The sequence below is a fragment of the Ascaphus truei genome, chromosome 6 (assembly GCF_040206685.1).
Source record: "Ascaphus truei isolate aAscTru1 chromosome 6, aAscTru1.hap1, whole genome shotgun sequence".
NCBI classification, from domain to species: domain Eukaryota; kingdom Metazoa; phylum Chordata; class Amphibia; order Anura; family Ascaphidae; genus Ascaphus; species Ascaphus truei.
The window spans coordinates 91,385,186-91,404,763 of NC_134488.1; the positions used below are offsets into that span (position 1 = coordinate 91,385,186).

At 42.2% G+C, this 19,578-nt stretch overlaps 1 protein-coding gene across 2 annotated transcripts in view; it reads right to left on the bottom strand.

The window, feature by feature from the left end:
* Nucleotides 1-19,578, bottom strand: part of FOXJ3 (forkhead box J3) — a 52,463-nt gene that overhangs the window by 12,473 nt on the left and 20,412 nt on the right. For both annotated transcript variants that reach the window (XM_075605086.1, XM_075605087.1), the window contains exons 4-6: nucleotides 7,686-7,760; nucleotides 5,879-5,962; nucleotides 3,951-4,052 (exon numbers count right to left, since the gene is read on the bottom strand). In XM_075605086.1, the coding sequence (XP_075461201.1) occupies nucleotides 3,951-4,052; nucleotides 5,879-5,962; nucleotides 7,686-7,760 (261 nt within the window). The remainder of the gene's footprint in view (nucleotides 1-3,950; nucleotides 4,053-5,878; nucleotides 5,963-7,685; nucleotides 7,761-19,578) is intronic.

A 19,578-nucleotide genomic window follows, 5' to 3' on the forward strand; every position in this document is an offset into this window, starting at 1 on the left:
AGGGAGCTTGAGGACTGGAGTTGAGCATGCCTGTTTTAAGTGCAGGTAGCAAGATTTTAGTCTGCGACATGCAAATAAGCACACAGGGGGGTTTATTCATTAACCTGCGATAGTGAGGATAGAGGCACTATCACATGGAAACTCCAGCTGACTTCAATGGGAGTGTCAGTATGATAATGCCCTGATTAGAACTACAACAGTTTAATGAATAACCCCCTAGGGAATAGATCTTCGAATCTCTCATACACTGCGATATGATCTGCCATCTGAATCTAATTCATCCTAGTCTGCTGCGGCTATTTAGGATGTTATCGGGCGAAAAATCACATTGACGTCAATGGGCGTTTTTGTTCGATAACGGCCCTCACACCCAACTCAGATATATATTGAATTACCCCCTAAGAAACTTATGAGTAAACTACAAAAGCAATGATGCATGATTGTGACACAGGTACTTATCTATGGCACCAGTTTGTATGCATGTAATATTTAGTAATGTCATAAAATAAGAATATCTTTCTTACCCATTGCACTACCCAGCAGAACAGATCCAGGCTAATAATTACAGCTACAGATACAAGGTGTTTGTGAGTAAGCCTCAGAGTGTTACTTTTATTTATAAATATTCCTTATGGAACTTGGTGGAATTAACAAGAATGATATGGTATACAGTATATGGTATATATTCATGGCAGTGAATGTTTTAAGCATTGATTTGTTAGAACAGAGCGGAATGCCTAATTAAAACTTTTATAAAGCTGCGCTGTTAAAGACGTGTGCGTTCTCTTGGCTTTCTGTACTAGTAACATTTAGTTTGCTTGCCAGAGATGTGCAATATCCTTTCCGTGTATTTTTATAGAAAGCACCCCTTTTTAAGTCACGGTTTGTAGACTATTTGAAAGTATTCAAAAATCTATTTTGTAACTAGCTTATAGGGGACCATGTTTCCCAGAATCCCTTGCGGCAGTGCAAGCACTATGCCAAGAGATAATGGTGAAAAGCAGGGTTGCAGGCTGAGACATGTGAATGTGCTCACAAGTGATATTTTTATTTACTGCACAGTGGAGGGTTTTTGCTCCTTTTTTACCCACCGTAAGTTATTGAATGTGTGGTTGTAACTGTAATTAAAACTCTAAATAGGAAAAATATTGCAGCAGACTTTTCCTTATTGTCCAAGACAAGATCCCATTTATGATAGTACTTTGCAATTGGTAGACAAGGTAATAGGCCCCAAACAGCCTGTAATTGTTATTTTTTTTAAACAGGAATTCCATCTAAATAACATTTTTTTCTTATTTTTTTATTTTTCAGTATTTGAAGCACGAGGGGGGAGAATGCCCCATTCTCAACTGTGCTACTTTCAGCTCCGGTACCGTCCCGTTCCCGAGATACTTACCGGGAAAGTTACCGGTGTTACTTCCTGGATATTTAAAAGGCTGTCCAATAACAAGCTGCAACTAGTGATGTACCGGTACCCGGCGGCTTTACAGCTACCCGGAAATTACCCGGACCCGGCAGCTGGAAAGTGGACCCGGTGCCAAGTATCTGGGTAATGTCAGGGTAGTTGAAAAGTATCTCTTACTTACCTGCTGGAAGCCCGATGCGACCTCTGAACAGGTAAGCAGAGGTGCGGGGGCGGTGGGGCGGCATCAGCGTCAGTGTGGAGCCTGCGCGGGAGCTGCAGGACTCCATACTGCACTGTGAGCTGGGACCATGTGAGCCGGCTGTCCAATAGGAAAGCTTCTTCTCCTGCTCCGGTCACATGGTCCCAGCTCACAGGGCAGTATGGAGTCCTGCAGCTCCCGCGCGGGATCCACACTGATGCCACCCCACCACCCCCACACCACTGCTTACCTGTTTAGATGTCGCCGCGGGCTTCCTCCACCCCAGGAAAGTTTCCACCACCCCCAGGTAAGTGAAAAAACGGGTAGCCGGGTACCCGACAGGATAGAAAGGTGCCAAATCTTCCGGGTACCCGTTACCCGGTTTTAAAAAAATGTAGGACCCGGTCCAACACTTGCTGCCACTGATTACGTTGCAGCTTCCTAGTGGCCCACGGACCCTGTGACATCGATTTCCTTTCAGAGAGATTTAACACCGGTAACTACACTGGTACGTATCTCAGAAACAAGTCACAATGCAGTCACGATGCTGAGCAGTTCTTGGGGCAGAATACTGAAATATACATCATTTTTTACCCCTACTTTACAGTGTAAGGGGGTGATGTGTAACATTTGTGTTTATGTGCTGTACTATTATTTACTTGTGTTTGCATCAAATGTTAGGGCTCAACCCCATTTGTGAGCTCAAAGTTCTAAGCATTTAAAAAAAAAAAATAGAGCGCGCGCGCGCACACACACACACACACACACACACACACACACACACACACACACACACACACACACACACACACACACACACACACACACACACACACACACACACACACAATCTTCTAAATAATACACCAAACTTCTATAGTCTAATTCAGGGGTTCCCAACTGCAGTCCTCAAAATGTCTCAGCCACTGATTGAGCCACCTGTGCTGAAGCAGGGATATCCTTAAAACCTGACCTGTTGGGGGTACGTAAGGATTTGAGGTATTGAAGTTCGGAACCAATGCTCTAACATTTTTTATTCTCAAAATATAGTTGGCAATATAGGTGAACATAAAACTAATGAGTACCGTCTACCAATAAGAGCCATTTCGATGCATCTCTCTCCCCTGCTCCACACAAATGTGGCTCATGACAACATAATCATCAAAAGGTGTAAAATACATTGTCAAAGGTTGATCATGGTCATTAATATGGGATTCCTAATACAAGAACAGCATGGCACTGAAAAAAAGATATAGGGCCATATAAACTAACCAGTGCTATCCCATAAGTCACATTCTGAAGCTTGAAGACACGTTATGGCCCATTAGTTCACTTTAGCACCTTAACAATTGTACAGTGCACACATGGAGCTAGTGATACTCTCCCAATATATAGAGGGGCTGGAACGCAGCAGCATTAAGAACTTCTGTAAAAATATTCCTAGACAATTCCGACGTCTACTAGAAAATCCCAGAAATGTGTTTAAACAAATAAAAATAAGAACTATAGTGGCAGTCGCTGACGTGTACGTTATTATTACAGCCTCCACATGTCACTGACTTTAGCATGATACAGTCAGATTTGTTTGCACCATACTGCTCTTCCCCGTAGCACCTTAATCCAGAGTTAGGGGATGTGCAGTCTGACTGGATCTGTCCCAGTCAGACCCAAAGCACTAAAACGGTCAAATAGAACCCATTCCAGGTCTGCCACACGTCTTCATGTTAGGTTATACCGATGCTTTACACTGTGGAGAATTCATGGCAGATAAAACCTTTGTTAGTGCAACCTCCATACAGTAGGACTCATTTGAAGCAGCTACCCTGCCAAAATCTCAAATACATTTTTTTTTAAGCAGGATTGAAACCAGGTTGCTTGGCAGAGCTGAAGCCAAGGGGATATCCCCCGGGGCTCTCCCCCTCCCCGAGATACTTACAGTTTTAGGTGCCAGTGTACTTCCTGGTATCCTAAAAAGGTCGCCCGATAGGAAGTCACGTCGTCATCTATTGCGGCTTCCTACGGGCTCGATTTTGGCTTCCCCGGAATGGAAGAAAACTGGCACTTAAAAAAAAGGTGTCTCAGGAACCAAGGGGTGCCAGAGCCGAAAATATCTTGGTTCAATCCCTTCCTCTCCCTCCCCCCCCCACCCCTTGCCCTGTTCCAAGCCTCTTAAAAACAAAACAAAAAAAAACACACACACACACACACTTTAAGAAAAGAATGTCATCCACACGTAGATGTATTTCTATCTCATTTTAAAATGGACATTAGGAGGGGGCATATAGGGCTATATACTCATAAGGGAATTAAACTTGTTGTTTTGCCCGAGAAATGGAGTAAAGTTACTTTATTAGTCACAGTGTTGATAGCCAGAGTCGGAGAGGCACTTCCAGAGATGATACAATCCATTCCCAAGGAATCTGAATCTATGCTGTAAGGTGTTGAGGCCTAAGATGCAGAAAAAAAAGCACAGAAATAAGGAGGAGTTTAGTGATTTCAATTTGAAGCACATATAATACAAGTTTACATTTTATTGCTTTCCTACCTACCAGTCTGCGAGCTTGTTACACAAAATAGAGTATATTTCTAAAGCCATACTTTCCTTTTTGCCCTCATTGTATTGCATTTTTATTGATATAATGCGAACAAGCAGGAATAAGTGTACAATAGTGAACATTGGAAGAATGGAGTCAGTGCTCCAAAGATAATACAATCTTAGGCCCATATTCACTAAGGGGTGCTAAGCTTTAGAACTCAGTTAGGACGTGTTAAGCATCAGCACCCTATAGTGAATACGGGCCTGAGGGAGAAATTTTATATGCGCCACGTGGACGTTCAGACTGTTTTCGGATAAAAATTCCCATAGACTTCAATAGGGATTTTCGGTCCAAAACAGCCCAAAAAGGGTCTATAGTCTATAGCAGGAGCGTGCAAACTTTTGCTGCTGCGCCGCCCTGTCTTGCTTGCCCTGGCACTCGCGCTCCCCGCCTACCGCACATCCGCGTCAAATGACGCTGTGGGGTCATATGACGTCACGCGGCATCATTTGAAGCGTGTGACGTCACATGGCCCCGCGGCATCATTTGAAGCGTGTGACGTCACATGGCCCCGCGGCATCATTTGAAGCTGCGTTGCACACAGCCGGCTGAATCCCGGTTAGTGGAGTGTTGCAGGGGCCTCACACAATCCCCTAACATTCAATTTAAATGCCTTAGGGAAGAGCGTGGGGCCTCTGCAACTGCCTGCGCCCCCCCAGACAAAATCTCCCACCCCCCAGTTTGCGCACCGCTGGTCTATAGAATTTACCCCTGTGGAGTGTATATTACATTATATAACAATGCTTCTGTTTATAGATTTTTTTTGTGATTAAGATATTTTACCGATTTGACACTGAAGCAGACTGTTATTTGGCTACATCCACTGATGAGCCTCACCTAAATAGTTACCCAAAAAAAGATTCAAAACTAAATTACATTTTCAAAATGCTAAAAGCTGGTCACAGAACTAAGATCCCGGCACAAAGCCAGCACCAAAGAGACATCTTTGCAGTGTGAGCATTTTCTGTGATCCTATTGTAACATACTTTGCAAACAGTTCAATCAAGGGATCACAATCCAAAAAGATGAAAATTACACAGGAACATATGTCTGGCGCGCGCCCCATAAAACAGAGGTACAATGTGCAGCAAAGACAGATTTGAAAGGGTTCGAAAGAGAGAAGCAGAATTTTAAAAATTAATAAACAGACTGTAGCATACTATGGCGTGCAAATATTTGCCTGCATTGTAACTGTACAGGTGCTAATAATACTAAGTACATTAGATATAAAATATTTTATAACGTGTTCCCCCCCCCCCCCCTAATTCAATACTAAGACCTTTTATAATCCCATGGCCAAGATTCAGAGAGTGCACCATATACAAACATTAATTCTTAATTCTGTCACGTACAATGAAGCCTCATAAATCGATGTTAGTATCTGAATATGGCCCTTCTTCTGCAATGCTCTTTACCAAGAGGCAACAGAGGGCGTGTACAGAACATACAGGACTAACATATGATAGATAATACTTTATTCTTACAAAAAAAAAAATATGAATATAGGAAGAGATTACTACCCATTTTTCATACACCGAGATGTGGTTCGATAGTGTGACAAGGGCTCAAACAATACTGCTCCTTCCACTGACATTGGGAGGTAGAGCTGTAGAGGGTATTAACAGAGATGCCATAATGTGTAAAAAAACGAGACATTCAACGGCACAATAAACCTACCCGCTCTCCAGACCGTGGCCTTTTCTTTGGCCGTGCCGGTAGTGCATCCTCCTTTGGATTTGTGTCTATTGCCCAATAGGAACCCTAAAAACAAAGCGATGATATAAACAGCGAATACCAAACCCAGCGCCGTGCCGTGCGTGTGTATTATTCAGCAAGTAAAGAAATGCTTTTCTAATACAGCAGCCCTGCTGGTGCCAGTTAAAGAATGGTTATTTATCTTCATTGAAAGTGAATACAGTACAGGGTGATGGGAATGAAATTAATACAAAATCCCCTCCCCTCCCTTTTTTTTTTAAATTTGTATCCTTCATCAAGGTCTGTTTGATTCATTTGCCATTAAGCAATTTTCATGATCATGTATATTTGAAAAGAAAGAGGATTGTGGGAGTGATCTCCTGGGTGTAAAACTGTGGCCAAATAAGCACACAAAAAGCGCACTATTTTTCAAATAAAGAAATCCCATTGAAAGCCATGGGCATATTTCCCCTTGATAAATATAGTGCAATACTTGTTGGTGATCTTGCCCCAGTATTGCAGCAGGAGACTTTGGTAAATAACCACCACCAACATCTCCATGTTGTGATACGGGTCCAATAAAGAACACCAAATATATTCAAGAAAATGCCCCACTGAAATCTATCGTTTAATAAATCTGATGCTGCCTACAGCCTGGTATCCCACCAATTGTGAGACAGGAAAACCTTGCGAGGCATTTGGAAAACGGGTACGCTTTCAGGGTCGTGTATCAATTGGGAATTCCCACATATTGAAACATTTCAGTTATGAAGTATGAGCTTTGAAAATCACAAAGATTCCTTCTTTGTTGTTTGCGATATTATTACTGAACAAAAAGAAACAGAGTTATGAGTCACCGGAATTCTAATTAGTTTCCGAACTTTGTCTGAGAAACGTTCAACGAGCCAAAAAGCCGCCGCCGCCCTTGATGTTGTATTCATATTTACATCTTCAGATTGAAAAGTGGGTAAGAAAAATGAGTTGCTAAATACGGCCAGATGAAGTTGGGGGAAGTTTATAGCCTCAAACTCAGAACAGCAGCACTATACTATCGGAATTGGACATTTGGTCGTGACCAAGTCAGCACCGGCATTTGGCCGCAGAGAGCGCCTTCCCCGTAGCCGCTCCGCCGATGGCCACTCCGCCGCTGGCTGTTTCGCCTATAAGGTAATGTAAGGGGTTTTAGCAGTTATGGTTTGGGGTATAGGGAAGGGTTCAGGGGAGTTTTAGGGTTCAGGGGAGTTGTTTGTATTAGGCGTTTTTAGTAAGGGGTAAGGTTAGGGGCTTACCGTGGTGGCGAAACAGCCGGCGGAGTCATGTCCCTGCGGCGACGTGAGTGGCGGCTAAACGCCAGTGGTGATGTGGTCGCGGCAAAATTGCCGTAACCAAATGTCCTAGACCGCTCCTATATAACCACGTCATTCACATGCTGTTAATAAGTCAACAAGTGAAATAAGTATCACTGGAAAAAATGTCATATGCAATGAAGTATCTTCATTTTGATGTGTTTTCTTGCGACAGAGTTGCAACTAATGTGTAGATACAAAAAAGAGGGGGGAAATCAATTGATGCACGTGGGCTGCAATATGATCTGTGGACATTTTTGTAATTAAAGTTACCCTTCTGTTTTATTATAGAGCATGCTACAAATATAATATCCCAAGGTAAACAAATGTGTGTTACTTCTATTGTAATTATATTCCATCCACAGCCCCAATGAAACACGTTCTCCATTTCCCCAGATGAGCTTGGAACGGGGGATGTGTGTGTGCAGATGCCATCTGATTACCTTTCCAGGGTCATCCTTGGATCGAGGCACTTTCAGAAAGCACTTATTCAGAGACAAGTTGTGTCGTATGGAATTCTACAGATAGGAATAAAAAAAAGAAAATATGAAAAATTATTTTCAGCATCCTACTTCAATGTACTTCACATAAAACAATCCATTAAGTGAAGCTACATAAGTCAGAGCGTACTTCAGCGATGCACTAGTGAATGGAAATAGTGATTCTAATCAAAAGGTATCTACCAGTCCTCCATTTCTCTCCTATATATCAAACTTAACAGCAACTAGTAAATGAGACAGCATCTTAAAACAACCTTTTCTTCTTCCGTCATGGAAGACGTAAGCTGACTTTTAGCATGTGTACAACCTTTCATTAGGATATAACAATCGTTAAAGACCAAACTATTAATTGAAATAATTCTCCTAATAATGAAATTTTAGAAGCATTTCCTTAGGCACAACGCAGTCTATGTACGAACATATTTTTCAAATGTAGCATCCAAATAAAATTGGGATAAAAAGTAATACAAAACCTTCAAACAAACAATGTGAGTGGTATGTGTAGACTTCATACATACTGAAAGAATAGAAGCAAGTTCTAAATAACGGTGCTCAGTGTCCACAGGAACCATGTATTCCAATGTAGTCTTGAGTCATGAGTATGAGTGTATATAGGAAAAGCTCTAAATTAAGCCCAGAGAGACTGATAGACCCAGGGTATCTGCATCTCATATGAGGAGTTAATAGTGGAGGTACATAACATAACTCAGTGAGAGAACTCAACTGGACAAACCTCTAGAGTAACACTAGTAGGGGTCAATTCCTCCATAACACATAAATGTAGGAAAACCAGTACTCACATGTGGCAGCTTGTCATGGTGCGTGCATCACGCCAAACAGAAAGTAAATACGAACATCCAGAGAAGGGGACGGAGCACAGCTGTGAAAAAATGCAGGGGCTGACACCAGTGAAAAGTTAAAAGGTTACATTTTAATGTTGTGGCATGTAGGGAACATGAAAGCAACGGACGAGTTTCAGGCTAGCGCCCTTTATCAAAGAGTATACTCTTTGATAAAGGGCGCTAGCCTGAAACGCGTCAGAGTTGCTTTCATGTTCCCTACATGCCACAACATTAAAATGTAACCTTTTAACTTTTCACTGGTGTCAGCCCCTGCATTTTTTCACAGCTGTGCTCCGTCCCCTTCTCTGGATGTTCGTATTTACTTCATACATACTGTATGACGTATACATTTGTGTTTGTGGAAATCCAATTTTCAGATGCGTACAAAATCATTTCAATTTATATTAAAACAGAATCCTGTGTATTTTTTTATTTATATTTATAACTTGTGTTAGTAAATATTATTAGTGTAATGTTTTTTATAATAGCCATACTGTGGAAATAATACATGTTTTAATCTATATAATGAAACATTCATGGTGAGTCACGTTAATTTTTAGGATGATACATAGCAACTTCATTCTGCGCCAACACTATTAACCCTTTGAGTGCCACAGGCCCACCCACATCCCCGGTCACATGACCGCAGCTCAGATCAAGTGATCGTGACGTCCCCGATTACGGAAACGGAAGAGGAGTCCTGCCTCCCAGATCCTGTGGAACGCTGAACGCGAGCTAAATAAAATCAAGACGCAGCTACTCATAAGGCCCTTAGGCCTCGTCCCCAGTATTAGCTGCTGCGCACGCTGCGGAAACAAGATCCGCCCTCTATGGTGCTGGGGCCAGTAGCTGTCTGCACGAGCATGTAGAGATCGCGATGCGCGACCAAATTTTGTAAAGACAAGATTTGTCTTTTATGGTGGTGACGGAGCGCTGGCCACGTCACGGCGGCGGTTCAGCCAACGAGGGCGAACCAGCCGCGTGACATCATGGCAACACTCACCCCCCCCCCCCCAGTCGCGATCTCCTGCAGCTCAACCATAGACTGCAGATCGCGGCTTTCACACATGCACGCGCCACCAGGCTGCCAGGTGCGCATGCAGCAGCTGACAGTGAGGCCGTAGTCAGAGTGGCAGACCCAACGACGTAGTGGCTACATCATGGAGCACCAAAAGGGTTCAAATGCTTTAGGGTTTACACCAAGTTGAACCTGGCAGACAATTGTGACGCATTTTCTGCTCTTTATGGTGCACAGCAGCATTCTTTTTTAGTACATGCCGTTCACATCTGTACGGCAAGCGAAGGCCTTTTCTGTGCGCCAAAACAAACCATGGAGACATTTCAGGCTAGTACACAAGCGCACACAAGCACAATCAAAATGGAGATTTAAAGGCACCAATCTTGTGTCAAAAATGTGTTTGTGGTGCTTTGTACTGAGGCAGTTGAGGGACATGGGTACTGATATAATTTAAAGTATGTAACACAAAAAAACATTATTTAAAATCCATTTGCTTTTGAAATATCTGTTATTGATGGATAGAAACACTAACAGCTTGGCACTGGATGCTACAAGCAATTATCAGGATTAAACGGTGCCTAATAAGCAGTAATTAGTAAGTTAGTTCCTAAGCTTGTTGCCTAAACTATACTTATGGGTTCATTAAGTGAAGATATGAAGATCAAAATACAGTATGTATATCTGGCTGGCTGTGTATAATGCATCGTAATCTAATCACATTGCTTGGACATATTTGGTTAATCAATGGTACCAAATGGTATGGATTCTTGGCACAATTGAAGGATGTACGTACGGATTCAAGTTGACCCCTTGTTAAAAAGGATATGGGCATCAAAAAGAGGATAAGGACTTATGTTCTATAGACCACTCAGTGAAAGAAAATGCTTTAGTGAGAACCTTGCTAATGTCACAAATGGAGAGCAGTGTATTACGGAAACAAGTTTTACTAGTGGTATTAGTTTGAAATAGAAGGTCAATAGCTGAAGGGAATACGTGCCTGATCGGCAGCTGAGCATCAACATTACTACCAATACCAGCTGTGACCTGAAGGTCAAAGGTTAACATCCAGCCAATGTCATAGTTTTAAATCCCAGCAATGTCTCTGTATCCCTCAGTCATCGGACGGTAGAGACAAGATGGATAGATTGTAACTGCATATGAACTGCTGTCTGACAAACTATCTATAAAACACATTGATATTTTCAAGGGATACATAAAAGGATAGCGTTCGCCTTTATAAAAATATAATTACAGGAACACAGCTGTCATGTGTCTATGGTTATTAAAAGAAGCGTCTCCTAATGTAGTACAGTCTACAATCCACACAGACAGGTGCACTTTGAATTGCCCTCGTCCCTTTTCCCACTGGCATGGTTGCTTCTAGCACTGTATTGTTTGTTATATTCTGGCTTAATACGTGAATTGAAAATGTGTATTTTAAAAGGAATTCAATTCCATTTTATGTCACAATACAAGGCAGCCTGGTATTGTGACTGTCACAAGGCTGAAAAAGAAAATTGTTACAGCAGAACAAAGTGCACTTTAAAACGGTGTGTTTATGTCTATACACACACACACACACATACACACACACACACACACACAAAATCACTATCCAACTGGATTTTGTATCTTGGAAGCTTGCTTTGGCTCTCGATATGTGATGCTCAGTTTCTTACAGCATTTTTCAAAATTAGAGTTTTATGAACAATTAACTCACTGGTTGCTTGGAGGTGGATAACTCAATGCAAGGACCTGTTCTTTTGTTTCTATCTTTTTGTTAATGTAATCATGCCTTCATACTGAACTGAATGCTCCTAAAAATAAACAACTCTTTTCTTTCTTGCCCTCATGATACCAGGATCGGGTTACCATAAATGTACACATTCACAGAAAACAGGATGAATGCATGGAGTATACAACTTAATAAGCTATGACAACAAAATATAGGAGGTATAGAACAAAATACTCTCAAAGTTACCACAAACAAGGTAATTGTATTAAACGCCACTAAACTTAAGCGAAATACGCGTTGGGTGCCTTTTCCCGTTGTGAGGCGGTGCTTGTACTTCTGGGACGAAGCGGATGGCTAAATATTGAGATTTGGCATTGCTCAATAGAGGAGGCAGTGGTATTATACACGTAAATGACTGTTTTGCATTTTCTAGTTACTTGTCATTCTCATCAGCCCACCTGGAATCTTTACTGATCCATCAGTATCTAATATATAAATAACAAAAAAACACAGAAGCGCATGCCCCATAGTGTATTAGAGTTGAAAACAATATCTAAGTTGGAGTAACCTTAAAAATGCACACTCACAAGTGATTCTTGATAAAATCACAGTATTGAACCAGGCAACAAATGTGACTAGCTGCTGGGCTGTGAAGCAGGAGATTTGACGAGACTCCCCCCACACCTGCTATCCCAGAGACTTCAATAACAAGGACAGACTGATTACCAGCTTATATGGGCTGCATATATTTGATTTGTGGTTGCTCTGCTGCTACTGATCCCCCCCCCCCCCCACCGGTTCTGATACCCCTGCCCCGGTTTGTATGGCTGCATCCATGCTGCCGAAGACCACGTGGAGGCGTGCGCACGCGATCACAATGCCTTACGGCAATGATCGCAGCCATGGACAGCGCGTGCGACAGCGCAAGAAGAATCTGTTCAATCTGATTCTGCGGCACGACGGCCAGGTCACGTTAGCGGTTCGCCAAATGAGAGCGAACTTGCTCCGTGATGTCACGGCCACGCCCCAGATACACCCACCCCCATCACATCTAGCATGTCCAGAAACCGCTCCCGCTAAACGCGGGTGACGTCACATGCGCGCACACCTCCGCGCGGTCTTTGGCATCATGGATGCACCCGTACCCTGCAGACACATCCAGCAGTTCTGTTTACATTGCAGTTGCACTTCTGACCCTCTGTGGTTGTAGTGTTGACAATTATTACTACACTACTTGATACATTTATTGGACACGTTAAATTATTAAGTGTTTCTGATGTGTTTTTTCACCACCTTCTGTGGTCTACTACAAATGGCGCTTCCCTGTCTTAGGATTCCCTGCCCTTAAAAAAAAAAAAAAAAACACAGACACAGAGACAGACAGACACACAGACACACAGACACACAGACACACAGACACACAGACACACAGACACACAGACACACAGACACACAGACACACAGACACACAGACACACAGAATATTATTTATGTTTTTTTCCCCCCCATTTAACATGTGCATCAATACAATCTGCACACTGACAAGTGATTAGCTAAGCTGCAGATCAAGCCGTTCTCCTGTAATCGACTGCAATAGATCGCGTGCTCGGGGTTATTTAATTCAGTTCTTGCACAGCATTTTGGGCAATGTAGTCCTGGAATATTGTGTGACTGGGCAGTTACTAGATACAATTGGTGCACTGCTAGAGAGAGGGCGGGGCTCAAGAGCCAGAGCCAATCAGAAGGGGAAGGGGCTGTCACTTTGGAAATGCTTCCTACATTAGAAACATTAAAAATGTCTTTAAAACTTTTTTTTTTTTTAATTCACAAGTATTTTCTCACAGTACAGAACTGATTTAAAAAAAACACGAACGCACGTTATTGCTTGAACTGCTGCTTTAACAATTTATCCCCATAGGCTGAACCTCTCTGCTCTGTCACTCCTGTGACATTATTTCGCACAGGGTGAGGGGTAGGGTATATCTGGGCATCGCACAGGGTGAGGGGTAGGGTATATCTGGGCATCGCACAGGGTGAGGGGTAGGGTATATCTGGGCATCGCACAGGGTGAGGGGTAGGGTATATCTGGGCATCGCACAGGGTGAGGGGTAGGGTATATCTGGGCATCGCACAGGGTGAGGGGTAGGGTATATCTGGGCATCGCACAGGGTGAGGGGTAGGGTATATCTGGGCATCGCACAGGGTGAGGGGTAGGGTATATCTGGGCATCCCACAGGGTGAGGGGTAGGGTATATCTGGGCATCACACAGGGTGAGGGGTAGGGTATATCTGGGCATCACACAGGGTGAGGGGTAGGGTATATCTGGGCATCACACAGGGTGAGGGGTAGGGTATATCTGGGCATCACACAGGGTGAGGGGTAGGGTATATCTGGGCATCACACAGGGTGAGGGGTAGGGTATATCTGGGCATCACACAGGGTGAGGGGTAGGGTATATCTGGGCATCACACAGGGTGAGGGGTAGGGTATATCTGGGCATCACACGGGGTGAAGGGTAGGGTATATCTGGGTATCACACGGGGTGAGGGGTAGGGTATATCTGGGTATCACACGGGGTGAGGGGTAGGGTATATCTGGGTATCGCACAGGGTGAGGGGTAGGGTATATCTGGGTATCGCAAAGGGTGAGGGGTAGGGTATATCTGGGTATCGCACAGGGTGAGGGGTCGGGTATATCTGGGTATCGCACAGGGTGAGGGGTCGGGTATATCTGGGTATCGCACAGGGTGAGGGGTCGGGTATATCTGGGTATCGCACAGGGTGAGGGGTAGGGTATATCTGGGTATCGCACAGGGTGAGGGGTAGGGTATATCTGGGTATCACACAGGGTGAGGGGTAGGGTATATCTGGGTTTGCTTGTCACTTATCTATTTGCTCTTGAGAAAGGTCCCAATAGGGACCGAAACATTGAGTCAATAAATGTCACATTTTTGCATATAGGAGTGCCTGTCCTGTTTGCCTTTTTCTGTATCCTTTTGGACACTATGCACACTCCCCTTTACCCTTTTGTTTTGTGCGTGCCCTGTAGGTTACTATTGAGATCAATGTACTGGTTGATGCAATTTTTGATTTTCATTATTTTTTTTAGCCCTAGGGATCAGGGATGTAGTTTGTACCCAGGTACCTCTTTGGATAACGAGTTGAATCTTTAGTGACTCCCCAGTACCCTTATTGCACTTTACCTCCAACTTTGCGCATCTCATGTATTTTATACATTACAGGATTGAGGACTGATTATTGCCTCACTCCGGATTGCTTGTTTGTTTTTAAGTATGTTTTAATATGCTGCTTTGTCCTTTTGTATAAAATATAATACAATGATATTTATTTCTATCAGTCTGTGTGCCCAGATAGTAGATTTCATTGGTTGTTACATTGCACCTATACACAAGTCATATTCTGGTCTTTAATGGCCATGTTATCAGAGTAATTCAATGTTCTAGTAGGGCAATATTAATCCTGAAGAAATGTAGATTTATTGTAGGTTGCGATACCTTTTAGAAGACCAACATTAGGGTTGAAATTATAGTGTACAGAGCTTTCAAAAACTCACAGGTGTCTTCTTCACGCATACTGCCCTCATGTGTGGTATCACAAATCAGGCATCTGTTATATGAGACGACTATTATCCATCGCCCATGTTTCATACGCCCATAATATATATTTTCTTTAACTGTGCATGCAATGTCTTGTATATAATGTATACCCTGTTCATTTATGTAACTGTATTTGTAACCATGTATTATTTGTTTTACTCTGTGCCCAGGACATACTTGAAAACGAGAGGTAACTCTCAATGTATTACTTCCTGGTAAAATATTTTATAAATAAATAATCGAACATTTACTAATCTGTTGGCTGCATGCTGAATGTAGAGGATGTTCTTACATCCATGCAACAAATTATAATATTTCCCCTGTTATTTATGGCCATTCTGAATTTGTCTCTTGGTTGTAACAACAACTTACTTGTGCCCTAATAAAATAAGGAAGACAAGGTCTTGCACAGATTAGTTATCGCCTGCAGAATTAGTTGTGTGGTGTCTTAGGTTTGCTTGAATGAATCAAGGAGTAGAAAATACTTTTTATATTTCAGCTTGTGTTCATTTCAGCATATTATTTAATATGGAGTTGTGCAGTATTTCAAGTTGTGAGAGAAAATTAAATAAAATATATCTACATTCTTCTATCCTAAATCTCTGCTATCACTGTTATTGCACAAACCCTGTCCGCATAACTTGAATTTTTTCCAATAGTTAATCAGTCTTTGACTGAGGCACCTGTGCTGAAACAGGGATATCCATAAAAGCCGGCGTGTTGGCGGCCCTTGAGGACCGAGTTTGGAGACCCCTGTCTTAGACAGTGGGGGTTATTTATTAAACTGCGATAGCATGGATTATGTACGGAAACTCCTATTTACCCCAATCATAGTTTCATGTTGCGATAGTGCCCAGATCGACACTATTGCAGTTTATGAAGAGCCTCAGCTTGTGCTCCTAAGGCTGCGTCCATAGTTTAGCAGTCAGCGCTCCTCCACGCTGACGCAGAGGCTCGTCTGCGCAATCAAGAGCGATTGCATGAACTAGCAGACGAGCCAGCATGCGCGATCGGGAGGCGGGCACTGACGTCACTGGGCCAATAGCCAGCGAAGCGCAGACGTCAACGCTGCTTCGCTCTGATTGGAGGTTTTCAGCCGACAGCGCGCTCATAAACAGGTTCTGCTGTCAGCTAAAAATCCCTGCGCCTCAGCACGCCTGCGGACGCTCGCGGGAGCCCCCTCTCAAGTCATCCTCATTGAGGATGACAGTGCTCATCGCAGAGCATCCGCACGGCTCAGCGCTGACTGTCCGTCTATGGACGCAGCCTAACTGGTTATTATTGTGTTGTCAAGAGTGATTTTTCACTGGAAATATAAGAGGTGATGTATAATTAAGCAATGCAATTTCCCAGCTGAGAGATGGAAGTATGTATTTGTAATAATTCCGCGCCTGCAGATATGTAAGAGATAAGCACTAGTATATAAAGACATGAACAAGATACCCTTAGAAAAATATTAAATAAAGGGAATCTTCTACTGCAGTTTTCATGGAGGCTGGTTTAGCAGACATTATAAAGAGCAGATAAGATGCCATGTGCTCAACTTCTCTTCAATTCTGCTGAAACTAATATGGAGTTGGGACTGTACATAATACACATTAGGTATGTAATGTAATGTAGTGATCTCCTTTGAGTCAAACTGTTCTTTTTATATTACATGTTTATAAGGAAATGTCACTGTCTGTTCCCATGTCAGGACAAATACGGTTCCAGAAAAGGAGTATTGAGGCACTTCAGATTTTGCACACAAAAAAAAAAAAATGTATTGTAGCCAAAGGGTGAACCGACGTTTCGGCTGTCTATGCAGCGCATGTCAAGGAACGGCACCCGAAGTGCCTCAATACTCCTTTTCTGGAAGCAATGAAACGGAGAGCAGCGGCTCTTCGCCTGATGAGAGCACCAGTATAAGTATCAGTGGTTGGATTTATTATTTCCTGTGCCACATAATCTTTGCTTTACAGGACAAACACGGGAACATCATTTCTATGTAAAGAACCTCTGCATGAGCCATAGTGATCATCATTGGAGGATTCGGGTACACAGAGGGCAAAAGATCAGGAGAAAATGACAGCATAGCATAAACCAGGCAAAGACAACAAGATAAATAGTAGGCGTCATCAAGGAGAGGAGAGGAAATGGTTCAGGAAATTAACCAAGTGGAATACATTGGTGAAATGATTCGATTCTAAATTGAAGCGAAAACTAGGAGAAAAACTAGTTCCGTAAATAAGAAATAGATCAGATCATTTTTTCATGCCATTGCCAGCTTATATTTTTAACTGTACAAGACAATTAATTTGTCATGAAAATCAAGATGCCTTTTCATAGTTTGGTGCACTGGGTGGAATTACAAAATCGGGTTTTAAACCGGTCGTTTTTGGAAATAAATGATGCTTGTAGTCACTCTGAACATATGAGTATCAACGTAGAAAAGCTCTGCTTGTGTAAACAACTCATGTGGGGAATGGTTAAATGGACCATTAATAGGAGTCAGGCGAGGATTTACTGAAGGACATCATGGGAGGCAGCAATTCCTACATATCATGCCAAAAATGTTCCTCCACTTATTGGGCGTAAATAAAACCATTAGTAAGCCCAAGTTTTATCCTAGCTCTAATCATTTATTTATTTATAAAATATTTTACCAGGAAGTAATACATTGAGAGTTACCTCTCGTTTTCAAGTATGTCCTGGGCACAGAGTTAAGACAAATAATACATGGTTACAAATACAAATCGAAGAAACTAGTGGCAAACATATGGGACTCGCTTAGAAAAACGTTTACACTTCATGCTTATTGCTAAACCAATTCTCAACCTTATTTGCATGGTGAATTAATATAGCTTACTATTGCTTCTTTTATGATGATGACTGTTCTCGTGTCGTTTACGGCAATTTATCTTTTTACATTTTCCTTCTCTTTTCAAGGATCTCATCCTCCATTTTCGAAACAGAAGTTATAGATTTTTTGCCATTCCATATATAGGAGGAAAAAATAATAATTACGAGACTACATGGCAATAATTGAAGCAGATTATATGGCAATAGTCTGCTTAATCAAGTGACCATACAACAAAGGAATCCACAGCCTCTTTTGGTGAGCTACTGTATGAGGAGTAGGCTAATATGCTTTCTATGCATCTAATCTATCTCTACTTAAGCCCTGTTCCAAAAGAGAAGCCATTAGCAACATTTTACATACAAAAGCATAAAATAGTATTTCTTAAAAGCAGCAATTTCCCCAAATATCACAATTTATAACATATTTGAACCAGGGGTGTTTCGAAGCAGAATCTCAGCTCTGGGACCACCTCGGTTGCTGCTGAGACATTTCATTTTTTCTTCTTCCGTACTTGCAAAGACAAAGTGGCTGCAGGATCACTAGTAATAGTAATGTTCTCACATTGATGACAATGCTTTCTATTGGATGCCAGAGTGAGGCTGGCAGCAGCCATATTGTTTCTCCCCGACACCAATTCTTGTATAGGTCTCTCGAAATAAAATCTCATCAAATATGGTTAGTTCTGTCATTCAAATAAGTTAAAAAGAAAGAAATATATATAATACAAGCCTCACACATTGCACCTTTAAACTGCCTGAAATGTATTGCTAGAATCCACATATGTGAATTTTAAAACAGTGTGAATATATATACTGTATATATTTATTTATTTTTTGCATAATTTCTTCTTTAACTTGTACTAAAAGTAATAATGACCCCTAAACAAACAGGTAAGTTCCACCCAATGAAGAGAATGAAATGCCTATATGACTCATGTTTATTGATGTGGCCTCCTGAAATCTTGGCCCCTCTGGTAGTGAAAAGGTTAACATATTAACAATGTCAGGTTGTTCTAATGAGCACATAAGGACAAAGACTCCCTAACTCAGGTGTTCTCAACTCAAGTCCTCAAGAACCCCCCCCCCCCCCCCAAACAGGTCAGGTTTTCAGGATCTCTGCTTCAGCACAGGTAACTGAATCAGGGATATCCTTAAAACCTGGACCTGTTGGAGGGGCGCCTGCACGGTGCCGAGCTGAATGGTCACTTAGTAGCTCGGCTGCAACAACGACAGGACTAAAACATCACAAACGACCGTGGGAATCTTGAAACTTCCATCCAAAGTGTGTAGAATCAGTGGTGTCCGGACGCGGGCTAACCAAAGATGCCTTTAAAAAGCAAAAAAATAAATAAAAAATAAAAGAGACTCCGTTGTGAGAAGTGTTGGAGTTCTTTAAAAGGCGCAAAGGCCTGAAGAAAACTAAGGCGCTCGGAAATGGCAACTCTCCACGTGGCACAAGGGAATCAGACTCTGAACGACACATTAACTCAGATTCATACAGTATGCGACAAGATATGGCAAACCTCTTCAACCACATAAAGTCTTTCTTCCACGAGGGGCTACCAACAGGATACCTGAAACTAAATCCCAGATAGAACCATACCTACAGGAGTCAGGAAGGAATTAATTTTTCCCCTTAATGGGGTTTTTTGTTTGCCTTCCTCTGGATCAATAAGTAAGTATAGATATAGGATAAAGTATCTGTTGTCTAAATTTAGCATAGGTTGAACTTGATGGACCTATGTCTTTTTTCAACCTCATCTACTATGTAACTATGTAACTA